Source organism: Protopterus annectens, chromosome 16.part0 (assembly GCF_019279795.1).
Source record: "Protopterus annectens isolate FY-2018-M chromosome 16.part0, PAN1.0, whole genome shotgun sequence".
Taxonomy (NCBI): Eukaryota; Metazoa; Chordata; order Ceratodontiformes; family Protopteridae; genus Protopterus; species Protopterus annectens.
In genome coordinates, this window is record NC_056750.1 from 138,390,039 (window position 1) to 138,403,698 (window position 13,660).

Genomic DNA, 13,660 nt, shown 5'->3' on the forward strand with positions numbered 1-13,660 from the left:
CACATTATCTAATGTCCAAGAACAGAATACGCAACATAGATGAATGAGTAAATAAATGCATTTTAGTATATAAATATAAATAGTTTCATAGTTTGATACTAAGCTATCTGCCCTGGGGCATTTATAAGCCTAGCCATAGTGATGTGGCTTTCGCCACCCCATGTAATAGTACAAAAGTGTACAGAATAGATTTAGAATACTATGCCTCTGTCTAGTAGTGACACAGTGAAGACCCCCTTACATAACAGAATTAGTTTACTGTGCCTCTGTCTAGTAGTGACACAGAGATGACCCCTGGGGTAAACCTACGATCTCCCATCCACTCGTCAAGATTTCTCTTGAAGAGAGTCAGTGAGGGGCTCTGCCTAACATAAACTGTGCTTCTGTTCCAGAGTATGGGAAGCCTCCGAGTTATGAATCTGTCCCTCCAGCATGGCCTATTCATATTTGTGCTGAGGTTCAAATCTTTAGCTCTTGTGGTTCTGAAGGATTTGGATTTTTTGAGGTGGAGCATGTCCATCAATTCCTGATTGGACATGGCCTTGTACGTCAGGCACAGATCACCTCTGAATAGGCGGTATGCTACTGAATAGAGTTGGAGTTTCTTTAGTCTGGCAGCATATGACATATGTTGGAAACCCTTGATCCATTTGGTGAGGTACTTTTGGGGTCTCTCTAGCTGTTGCAAGTGCCGGGTGAGGTACATACCAAATGGGGCATTGTACTCAATCATGGGCCTGATAAGGGAGGAGTACAGGGGCACAATGACCTCTTTTGATCTGGATGTGAATCCCTTCAGATAAGGTGGGCAAGGTAGAAAGTCTTTCTAACCATTTTGGCAACATGGGTGTCAAATGAGAGGTCACTACCGACTTGGGTCCCCAGGTCTCAGATTACTTTTTCTGTACTCAGTGGGTTACCGCCTATGTGATAATTTGTGGGCACTGTTTTTCCCAAAGGGGATGACTATACATTTTTTGGCATTTAGTTTAAGGCCATGACTCCGGCACCAGTTGTCTGTTTCAGTGAGGCCTTTCTGTAGGATGTATGTGTCAGCTGGTGTATAGACTATGGCGCCTAGTTTGCAGTCATCTGCGAATTTTGTCAGCCACAACCCACCCATGTTTGCTTTCACATCTGAGAAATAAATGCCGAACAAGAGGGGTCCCAGGACAGAGCCCTGTGGGACACCACTTGTCACTGGCTTTGAGTCTGACATGGCTCCAGCGATTTTGACTTTATGGGTTCTATCCTTTAGCCAGTTTGCCACCAATCTTGTGACATATGGATTTACATTTAAGCTGTTGAGCTAGTCTATGATGCCAGAGTGGGATATTGTGTCGAAAGCTTTAGCCAAGTCCAGGTAGGCTGTATGGACTGCTTTGCCCTCGTCAATGGCTCTAGTGACTGTTTCGAAAAAGTCAACCAGGATTAAAAGGCAGGATCTGCCTTTTACAAAGCCGAACTGGGTGGGATCAAGTGTTTGCAAGTCCCCAGTGTCTCTGTTTATTAGTTCCATAATGATTCCTTCCATAGCTTTGCATATATAATACATAAGAACTACTTCAAACTTGTCATGTTATACACAAAACAGCATTTCATAACGCTGAATATTTTAAATGCATAACATCAAAATGCAAAACTCTCAAAATGCAAGACATTTTCAAAATATAAATTTATATAATGCAAAATACAAAATGCAAGATATAAAAATATAAATATAAATTTCATAAAACATCATGTGATATTTCATGAAGGGAAACCAACATCTAAATTCAAGCCCCCCGGATACAGAGTGTGATAGATAATCAGCTTATGTTCTAACTTAAGTTCTGCCTTAAAATTGCCAGCCTCAAAGTGTGGTCTGGCTAAAACACTGAAAATTAATCCTTCAGTGTTACCATTATGAACCTTAACACAATGAGAAGCCACAGGACAATCCAAATTCTCCCTTCTCACATCTCCCAAATGTTCTAAAATGCGAACTTTAATCTTTGACCAATATACCATAACGGTTGAGGACAATCACAACTCACAACATAAACCACCCCTTGTGACAAACAATTAAATTTCTCAAACGCCCTATATTTCTTCCCATTGATTTTCCTTCCATCTAAATTTCTGACCAAATGACATACAGAACACCTACCACATCTTTCCATTCCAACATTTCCTCCATCAATAGAATATTCCAACTTTTTATTTAATAACTCCTTCAAGTTACTAAATCTACTGCAAGAAAAACTGACATGGTTAGGAAACAAACTACCCACAGTCATGTCATCACAAACCACACTCCAAAGCTGTCTAACAATCTTCTCTATGGTTTGAGAGAAATCGGAGTACTTTGAAATGAAGAATAATTTCTCCTCCTTATCAACAGCTGTGTGACGTTTGCTAAACTCATTTCTTACTTTCCTTCCACCACATTATCTGTTTTTTATGCCTGACAATATTTCTACTGAATACCCTCTACTAAGTCTACGAAACACTTCATCTAATGTCTCATCCCATAAATTGGGATCAGAAGTGTTTCTTAAAATTCTTTTAAATTCCTGTTCAGGCAATGCATTGATTAGATGGGGAGGATGCATACTGCTAGCATGTAGGAAATTATTCACCGAAGTTGGTTTCCTAAAAGGTCTAAATTGTACCTTATGATCCTCCCCAACATAAAATTCAACATCCAAAAATGAAATTTTTAATCTGGAACATTCAAACACAAAATGAAGCCCATGTGGATTCATATTTAAGTCCTGCATGAAAACATCAAACTGGGAAGACTCTCCCTTGCATACAAAAATAAGATCATCTATGTATCTCTTATAAAAAATAAGATTATTTACAAAAAACCTTTTGTGAAACAAATTCTCTCTCAAATTCCCCCATATAAATAACTGCATAAATTGGAGCAAACGCCGCACCCATTGCTGTCCCTTTCACCTGAAGATCAAAATCTTTCTTCCAAACAAAATAATTATGTGCCAGGCTAAATTCTAACAATGATAACAAAAATGAAGTTCTGGGGCCTTCCCCCATTATCTTTCTCATGGCTTCCAGTCCCCACTGTTTATCAATGTTGGTGTACAAAGAAGAGATATTCACCGTAGCCCAATAAAAATCCTGATTCCACGACATTCCCCTTAATATTCCACACGCACATCCTGAGTATTCCTAACATGAGAAGAAACTCTAGATAAATATGTCTTAAGATGGAAATCAATAAATTTATTAGTTTTCTCAATATAAGAACCTACCCCTGAAATAATGGGTCTTCCCAGGGGGTTAACCAAGTCTTTATGAACTTTAGGAATCGCATAAATATAGGGGTGCCTAGGTTCCTTCACTAACAACTTGTTAACATCACGACCAGATAGGAATCCAAGCCTCTCCCCTCTTTCAAGCAATTCAACCAATTCATCGGAATAGTGCTTTAATGGGTTAAAACCTAATTTTTCATAGGTATCTTCTCTAAGTAGTGCCTCAACACTGCCCACGTATTTTCACTATCCATAATAACCCAAATGCCCCCTTTATCAGCAGGTCTTAATCAATTTGTCTAAAGTAGTCCTAAATTCCTTAAGTGCAAGCCATTCTGCCTTAGAAAGATTAAATGATCTTTTCTTACAAAATTCTAAATATTCTTTCAATTCTTGCACAAACCGCATTTTCAAAAACATTAACAGCAACAGATCGCTTTGGGGGCAAAAACGAAATATCATTAGAAAAATACGGCAACCTTAAACGAGTGTAACCCATACCAAAACGTTCCCCATCCCGGTTATCATCACAGTTTCATGTTCAAAAACCAAATCATCGGGGATGTCGTAAATACTCATGTTAAGCAACTCATCATCTTCTTGTACATTTGTCATATTGTCATGATCATTCAAAAAGCCCCTACATCCATAGTCATTATGTTCAGCAAAAAAACACTTAAATTTAATTTACGAACAAATTTTTTAACATCCAAAAGAACATCAGCTAACATGGGCATTTTTGTCTGTATGAATTTAGTGCCTTTACGTAAAACATTACAAATTTCAAAAGACAAACTAACATCAGAAAGATTGACAATGTTCATACTATCAGAATATAAAGAAAAACTACTGTCAGCTTGAAATTCCAAAAAGTTCGTAGTGGCAACTATATTTTCATTTGGATTCAAAGTCCGGGTAGCCCTTAAGTCAATTTTTGTGAAAAAAAGAAGTCTTCCCCTGATTCTTCTTAGAACGAGTCTGGACATTCGACTTACTTGCATTGAGATCAGTCCTGCTATTTCCAACCCGTTCAGTAGAGCTGTCTCTTTCAGCATCTTCAAACGACACGCTCTTGCGACTGCCAACGGTCTCCATAGAAGAACAAGACAAGTTCAAGAAATAGTTTCAATCAAGTATTTAATAATTAATTGGTTACTAGATTAATGAGTTTATGTGTTTGTATTTAAGGAGATGGGTTTTGTTTGATGTATTGTCCCATTGAAGGCGAATTGTCGAGGTACCAGGATATGTGAATTAAAGCGGTTTGACTTTCCATCTCTGTGGTTGGCGTTTATTTTCTGCTACGTGTTGGAGTTTTTTTGGGAAAATGTGTTATGGTCTGATGAGACCAAGGTTGAACTTTCTGGCCACAACTCCAAAAGATATATTTAGCGCAAAAACATTTTGCATAACTAAAAGATCCCACGGTGAAGCATGGTGGTGGCAAGTATCATGCTTTGGGGTTGCTTTTCTTCAGCTGGAAATGGAGCTTTAGTCAAGGTGGGGGGAATTATGAACAGTTCCAAATACCAGTCACGTTTGGCCCAAACCTTCAGGCATCTGCTAGAAAGCTGAAGAGGAATTTCATCTTTCAACAAGACAATGACCACAAGCACACACTCAAATCAATAAAATGAATGCCTTCACCAAAAGAAAATTAAAGTTTTGGATGGCCCAGCCAGAGCCCAGACCTAAATCCAATAGAAAATCTGTGGGGTGACCTAAAGAGGGCTGTGCACAAGAGATGCCCTCACAATCTGACAGATTTGGAACACTTTTGCAAGGAAGAGTAGGCAAACATTGCCAAGTCAAGACGTGCCGTGCTGATACACTCCTACCCAAGACGACTGAATGCTGTAATTAAATCAAAAGGCGCGTCAACAGAAAGTATTAATTTAAGGGTGTGCACACTTATGCAACCAGCTTATTGTACTTTTTCATTTTTTTATATTTTTTCCCCTAACAGATTTGTTTTTCAATTGAATTGTACAGGTTTATAGGTCACATTAAAGGCGGGATAAATTTTTAAATTATTTATTGTGGTTTCATTTTTTTATATCACAAAAACCTGGCATTTTAACAGGGTGTGTACACTTTTTATATCCACTGTACAATCAGCCTTGTCAAAAACGGACTTGTAACAGAGGCCAATGAAGTGATCTTGGGAAAGGAAAGCAAGAAGTCACTATATGCCCAGGAAATGGCAGAAACCGGAGCCTGCTGTAGTGGCTACAGAAAGTTTTAAAGGAATCTACTGGATGAAGGTCAAAGAGCCTAGCCTACCAAGACAATCTCAGAAGGGAGGAAAAATAAGTTAACTCTTGCATACTTTGAAAAATGGAGTTCAACAGCTTATTACAAATATGGAGCACCACACAGCTGGGGGGGGGGGGGACTTGCTGCCCTACCTTGGCTTCTTCATGGATCATGGGGCAAAATTCTTAAGGCCAAAAGTCTGTCAGATCTACATTTCTTTTTGGCTTTTGTCCTTGTTTATATGCTTGGGAATCTCCTGAATTTTATTTTGTTTTGAAAAGTGTTCCATCAAGGTAAGTTGTCACCAGGGAGAAAAACCTGTCAGGACTAAATTTTCTTAAAAGTACTTGTATCAAAATGTTTGCACACTTCACTTTGTAATGCTCAATTACTAAAGAAACACACATGCCTATTCTGTGGTGAAATCTTGTGGCTATAGGGTAATTTTTAAAAGCCAGATGACTGCTTTATAGACAGTACAACAGGAAATTCAAGAACAAAATGGGAACACTAATAGTCAATGAATAAAAGCAGCAAAATTTATTGCACGTGGTCAGTAACAAATACAACTGAAAGCAATGAAAATGGGATAGGGGCAGAGGGTTTGTAAACCCACTGAGCTACAGAGAAGAAAAACAGAAGTAGAAAGGAAATTTGTGACCCGTGTAGCACTGAAATAGGTATGACCAAATATACTGCCAGAACTGGTCACTGAACAAAGGAGCTCCTTCAGGAAAAAAAATGCAGCCTAAACTAAAAAAATGAAGCCTGAAAGCCTGGAGCCATTTCTGTGCATTAGCTTTAATGAACAGCATAAAACAATTTAGAGCATACTGTGTGCAAGAGAACTGAAGCCTAGAAAAATGCTAAACGTTTTATCTGCTAAACTGACTTAGCCTCATAGTCAAGTCCTAAAAGTTTGAAAAGGATGGACTGTATCAAGTCCTAAAAGTTTGAAAAGGATGGACTGGATCACTCTAGACCTTCTCATTAAGAATATAGTTATACTTCAGGAAAGGAAACTGCTCCTACGTACTAAAATGTGCCTACATCCATCACAATGAATGCTGCAATAGAGTTTATCCCCTGGTAAAAAGGCTGCAATCAATGTCTTGCATAATGGAGTAAGCTGACAGGGCCACAATCTGGTCAAAAAGCATACGTCTGCATATAAGACTGCCAAGTATGGTGTGTGCATTGCTTGTTACATCTAACAAACCATCACCATAAACATTTTATGACTGCAAATGTCTTGGCCATAGCAGAACTTACTTTTGACATCTGTGATCCAGCATTCAGTCTTTATCCACTGAAAATGGGTCTACTTCTAAATCCAAACTAATCACGAAAGTTCAGAAAACAGACAGTCGATTTTTACCAGGTTAAGTAAATATGTGACAAACGGTAAACGAAACTCACGCAGAGGTAAGTAAAACCCACCTAGGTGGGGGGTTGTACCTCCCCACTCCCCTATCTAAAATATACCAAGTCTGGGTTTGCATTAAAGTGGGGAACTGGGCATGTTGGCCAAGTGTTTACTTACCCTAATACACAGTTGGGATTTTGAAAGTCTCATCTGTGAGTTGGACTTGAAATAGACCCCTAAATATCTCTGACCTGGGCATTCACAGGTCAGAAGACTCTTGTGAATGGATTTCCAGGTCTGCATAATAAGCCAGTTAATGCAGAACAGCTTGACAAAGTTGGAAAAAAAAAAAACTTCATTTAAAGCTTGATTTACGATACAAGAGTACAGCCAAAACAGTCTTACATAATCACCATTTCACAATGCAGTTACATGTTCACAAGGAGCTTTGGTTTCAAATATCACAGTGATCAGACAAAGAACTAGATTAGCTCATGCATATGGCATTGGAGTATTTGGAACAACTTCTGCCTTTCACTCAAGTGAAAGTACAGTTTTGTACCTACCATAAATGTAGATGTCCGATAGATATGCAACTGCAGTCATAACATATGGGTTGTCCTGCCTCAGGCAGCCCTCGGTCGGCCGGATTCCAAAGTCTGGGTCCGACGTCGGCTGATGTCGCATTTCTCTCAGACGTCAGAGTGGCTGGAGTATATAAGCATCAGCCGACGCCATCTTCTTCAGTGTTTCTTGCCCCAGATGCCAGGTGCCCTCCAATGAAGGCTGTAATCAAATTGGAAGACAAAAATAGGTTTCCAGACAATAAATAAACAGATACACCATAACAGATATCCCCAGCTAAGGATAATAGGGAGAGGAGTGGACCCAAGGCATAGAGGGGAAGGAGGGAGGGAGGGAAAACCCGACTGCAGTTGCATATCTATCGGACATCTACATCTATGGTAGGTACAAAACTGTACTATGTCCTTCAAGAATGCAACTGCAGTCATAACATATGGGTTGAATACCATAGCTTAGCTGGGGGAGGTGGCATGCTCTATGAAAAGGATGGTGTAGCTATCAATCCCTGCAGGACTGCCGAAGCAAAGCCTGCTCTGGATCTGGAATATAAAGGGAGGTTGTAGTGTTTGGAAAATGTATGCACGGAGCTCCATGTAGCAGCTTCTAGAATGTCCTTTGTAGGCACCCCTCTTAAAAAAGCTGTAGAGGTGGCTGTAGCTCTGGTGGAGTGTGGTCTGACATTGGCTGGCACACTTTCCATGGAAGGAATAACAGAATCTGATGCAATGTCCAATCCATTTTGAAATTGTCTGTTTGGAGATTGCTTTTCCTTGTACTCCAGGGGCGTAAGCTACAAAAAGTTGATCAGACTTCCTATTGGTCTTGGTTCTGTCTAGGTAGTAGCGAAGTTGTCTGTGTATGTCCAAGGTATGCAACAGTCTTTCCCCTTTGTTCTCAGGATTGGGAAAGAAAGTAGGCAGGTGAATTGCTTGATTTAAAGAAACCCTGGATACCACTTTTGGCAGAAAGGTAGGGTTGGTTCGTAGGGAGACCCTGTCTCTGTGAAAAGTTATGAACGGTGGTATTGCCATTAAGGCCTGTAATTCCGAAACCCTTCTTGCTGAGGTTATGGCCGGCAGGAAAGCTGTCTTCCAGGAAAGAAATTGTAAATCCACAGAAGCTGCTGGCTCGAAGGGAGGTAGAGTCAATTTTTCTAGGACACAATTGAGGTCCCAAGCTGAACTGGTGCCTTTCTTGGGGGCTTTATATTCTTGATTCCTCTAAGAAATTGCCTTAGCAAAGGATGTGAAAACACAGGTGGATCACTGTTGTATCTAGCTGAGATAGCTGAAGCATGTATTTTTATGGAAGAGTATGAGAGTCCGTGATGTAACATATCTGCCAAGTATTCCACAATGAGTGGGATGCTCAAAAATGATGCATCATGACCCTTTGTTGGTATTCCAAATGCTGAATCTCTTCCATTTGGCTGAATAAGCCTTTCTGGTGGATGGTCTGCGGGCTTCTGTTAGTATCCGCTGAACTTCCTTGGAGAGAGGTAAATTGAGGTTATTTATGGGATTTCCCAAGCGTTAGCTGTAGAGTCTGGATGTTGGGATGAACAGTCCTGAAGTTGTGTTGAGTCAAAAGCTGGGGCCATTGTGGAAGGGCCCACGTTTTGTTGTGACATATGCTCCGTAGTTAGTGGGTACCAGTGTTGTCTTGGCCAGTCTGGAGCTATTAGGATCCCCTCCGGTTGCTCTGCCTTGATTGATCTTTAATAACACTGTGGTCAACAGTGGCAGGGCTGGAAATGCATAAATTATTAGGGAGCTCCAGTTGAATGAGAGGGCATCTACTTTCCATGCTTGTGGATGATATGTCCTTGAGCAGAACTTTTGTAAGTGATGATTGAGGTGGGAGGCAAATAGGTCCACGTCCGGCCTGCCCCATGTCGAGGTGAGTCGTGTAAAGATGTCTGGATGTAGCCTCCATTCGTGGGGGTCTAGGAAATTCCTGCTTAGACTGTCCGCCAGAACATTGCCTTTGCCTGGAACAAACTGGGATTGTAGCTGTATGTTTAGACCCAGTGATTTTTCCCAAAGATTCGTTGTCAGTCTGCAAAGAGGGTAAGAATGAGTGCCCCCCTGCTAGTTTATGTACCACATCACAGTGGTGTTGTCTGTCCGTATTAGTAGGTGGCCTTGTTGAAGTTGTTGTCCAAAGGCCTCGATGGCATGCATTACTGCTAGCATTTCTTTTTGGTTGATATGCAGATGTGTTTCCTTTGGGGACCATTGCCCTTGAATACATCTGCCCTCCATGTGCGCCCCCCATCCAAGGTCTGAGGCGTCTGTGGTCATTGTCTGTGTTATCTGAGGTTTTTTGAACGACATGCCTGTGTTTGACTGGCTTACTGTGGCCCACCATAGAAATTCCTTTTGAAGACATGGAATGAGTGGGATAGCTGCTTCTAGGTTGTTGAGACCATAAGCTTTTTAAGTACCATTGAAGCTTTTTCATGTGTAGTCTTGCTAGTGGGACCAAGAGAATGCAGGATGCCATGTAACCCAGGGCCTGTAGGAAACTCCTTGCAGTCACCTGGGTGAGCTTTGCTAAACTTTTGAAGTAATGAGTTAACTTATTTTGCTCGTCTTCTGTCAGGTAAGCCATTTGAGAGGCTGTGTCTAGTTTGGCTCCTAAGAAGGTTATTTGCTGGGATGGCTGAAGTCTTGACTTTTGAAAGTTGACTGTGTATCCCAGAGCCTGTAGCAGGTGTATGACATAATTCAAGTTTTTTGTCAAAGTTAGTTTGTTGTCCGCTTGTATGAGGCAATCGTCCAGGTACGGGTAGATTTGAATCCCCTGTAGCCTGCAATGAGCAATTACTGATGCCAGGCATTTCGTGAATACTCTGGGCGCAGTAGATAAGGCAAATGGCAATGCTGAGAATTGATAGTGCTCTGGCCCTGCAAGAAATCTGAGGTATCTTCTGCAACTGTGTCTGATAGGGACATGCAGGTATGCCTCCTTGAGGTCCAGAGTAATCAGCCAAGACCCCTTGCCCAGCATGGGAAGGAGTTGCTGTAAAGTCAGCATTTTGAACTTTGGTACTATTGATATTCTTTTCTTGGAACAAGGAACAGTCTTGAATAAAACCCCGACCTTGTTCTTGTTGTGGAACTTTTTCTATTGCTTTGATCTGAGTAAGCAGAGAAATTTGCTTGATAGCCTCTGCCCTCTGATTTTCTGGAAGGTTTGGCATGCCTTGTTTTCTTAGCAATGTATGAAAGTGGAACCTGTAACCGTGGTCTATAATGTCCAAAATCCATTTGTCTTTTGTCAGTTTGTGCCAAATTTTTGAAAACAGAGATAACTTTCCGCCCAAAGGAGCTTCTATTTGCTCCTTGGTCAGTGGAAGTAGAGGAAAGTCATTGAGATTGTCCCTGCGGTGCAGGAGAAACCCCTGTGTCACTTCTTTGGTTTGTTGGTTGCCATTGTCATCCCCTGTAGGATCCTCTGTATTGTCCTCTTCCTCGGGCACGCCTGTTTTTGCCCCTTTGAAATCTTTCAGGATTAGGAAAGGACCAGTTTTTAGAAGGCCAGTTCCTGCTGAATCTGGGCGGCTGAACCTGGAGGAAATCCTTGACTGTCTGAACTGACTTGGCTTTTTCCTCAATGGACTTTAACACATCTTTAGCATTAGCACCAAAAAGCTTGTTCTTTCCAAGGGTGCATCAAGAAGTTTTGACTTAACATGATCTGGTAAAGGTTGTTCTTTTAGCCATGCATGTCTACGAATGACCGCCCCTGTCATAGCTGCCCTACATGAAGCCTCCAATGCATCATATCCACACTGTAAAAAATGATTGCTAACCTGCTGAGAGTTATGCACAGCCTCCTGCAAAGACTTCCTATCTAAAGGTTCAGGAGAGGCCAAACTTTTCTGTAAATCATCTAACAGGAAATCCTGATATTGAAACATGTGAAAGAGACAATTGAGAGCTCTCATAGATAAAGTAGTAGAGGTGTAGACCTTCTTCCCCCATCTCTCTAAGGACCTTGCTTCCCTGTCGGAAGGCAAAGGATTTTTGGAGGTGGTAGCTGAAACCCCTTTAGGCCCCTGGGAAATGGTTTCTAAATCAACAGCATGGGCCCTAAATAAATGAGAATGGGTTTCTGGGACCCTATAGTATCTGTCAGGCTTGACAGGAGCAGGAGGAAGAGTATCAGGGGTAACACTTGAGTCAGAGTATAGGTCATCCAAAACATCAAGCACAGGAGGTATAGCTAAGGGTCTGTGTTGAGGCTTTTTGAGGAAGGTTCGAAGGCGCTTTCTGGAATCAGAAAATTCCTGGCCTTGCCACTTAAAATGCTCCCTCATGGAATGCAGAACTTCCCCAAAAGAAATATCCTCAGGAGAGAGGCCGAGGGAATGGAGTCCTCTGCATCTGAACCCTCATAGGTCTGGAAGGGCTCTTGCTGGCTTTGAGTGATCAGAGTCCTCAGAATCTTCATCTGAAGGCAGAGGGTCAGAGGGTTCAATCCTGGGCCTCTTATCAGGAGGAGGCTGGGATCCTCTCTCAGGATGGGCCTGGGAACCTCTGATCAGGGAAATTAAATCTGCGGCCATGGACATGATTTGAGTTTCAGGAGTAGGCTGAGGTAATGTTTTAGCAGTAAGATGCTTGGACTTGCTGGCTGCCTTGGCACGTGTGTAGGCCTTGATAGACATGGACATGGGAGGCCTAGCCGCTCCACGTGCAGGAGTGACCTTATCAACAGCAATAGTCTCGGGCATTTCCTCGGTTTCGGTATCCGGAGGAAAATCAATAACTGGCGTCGGAGTGGCCTCCGGTATCGGTAATGTGGTGTCTTCGGTTCAGAGCGGTGGAATAACCGCCTCAGAGGGAACCAGTGCACTCGCAGTTAGTTTTGGCGTGGTGTTGGTGCAAGACGCGGGCCGAGGATGTCGGTCCCGGTCTTTTCGTTTCTTAGGAGTCTGCGTTGTCGGTTGTTCCGACGGCATTGTATAATCAAATTTTTCGCCGTAAAACTCTTCAGCAAACTCCACCCGGCGCCTGAGAGTGCACTTGTTGAAGCGAGCGCAGGCGACACAGGCCGAGACGTCGTGGTCTGGGCCAAGGCAAGGAAGGCAGAGAGAGTGGAAATCCTTATGAGGTATTTGTTTACCACAAGACAAACAATTATTTACTTTTTCAGTAATTTCTGACATCGGCTGAGGCAAGAAAAGGTCCCCAACGGGGTACTTAGCTTTTTTGATGACTTCGGTTACGAAGAATACAGGAGCTGACCGACCGGCACTTGCGAACTGCTTCTGCTTCGGGCACCGCACGGCAAGAAAGACTGAAGAAGATGGCGTCGGCTGATGCTTATATACTCCAGCCGCTCTGACGTCGGAGAGAAATGCGACATCAGCCGACGTCGGACCCAGACTTTGGAATCCGGCCGACCGAGGGCTGCCTGAGGCAGGACAACCCATATGTTATGACTGCAGTTGCATTCTTGAATGACATCTGCAGAGTTAACCACTTTAAGTCTGTGGACACATTTTAACATGTCTTTGCTGGGAACCACCTATGTAAACAAACCAATACATTTCCTGAGATGTTATGCTCTATAAAACACAAGTCACTTGTGCAATATTAAAAAAAAAAACATGATTAATCTTACTGCATTAGCTTATTTCAAATGACACATCAAGCAAAGGACATCCCTAACTGCAAGGGAGAAGCTTTGCATACCACACATAACCAACTGCATCATATATTTTGCCCACAATATGCAGCATAAAAGTCCCATTTCTCAGATGGACTAACAAAATTTACCTCAAGGCCATTCTTTTTAACCCAAGCTCTGATTCCATCCACATTCCAAGAAGTGACTTTAAGGTTCCATTTCTTCCCCTTGGCAGAGGTCTGCTTCTCAGGGTGGTCACTGTACATAATTGGTCCATCTGTTTCCTGGTCAGCTTTTTTACTTCCACTCTTTTTGGCCCTCTTCTTTTCAGGCTCTAAATAAAGATGTTTTATATTAACACAGTAAGATCATGCGAATACTAAGTCACAGTACACAGCATTTTAGGTACATTTAGCCACATGACACAGATACAAAATGAGGGAGTGATTGGTTCAGTGACTTGTAAAACACACGGAATATCAAATCTTCATTTCACAACAACAAAAAAAAAAATTCTAATGGGGGTAGCAATGTTTTGTCAATACTGAATGCT

At 41.8% G+C, this 13,660-nt stretch overlaps 1 protein-coding gene across 2 annotated transcripts in view; it reads right to left on the minus strand.

The window, feature by feature from the left end:
* APEX1 (apurinic/apyrimidinic endodeoxyribonuclease 1) overlaps positions 1–13,660 on the minus strand; it is a 191,536-nt gene that overhangs the window by 138,740 nt on the left and 39,136 nt on the right. For both annotated transcript variants that reach the window (XM_044058298.1, XM_044058299.1), the window contains one exon: positions 13,257–13,441. In XM_044058298.1, the coding sequence (XP_043914233.1) occupies positions 13,257–13,441 (185 nt within the window). The remainder of the gene's footprint in view (positions 1–13,256; positions 13,442–13,660) is intronic.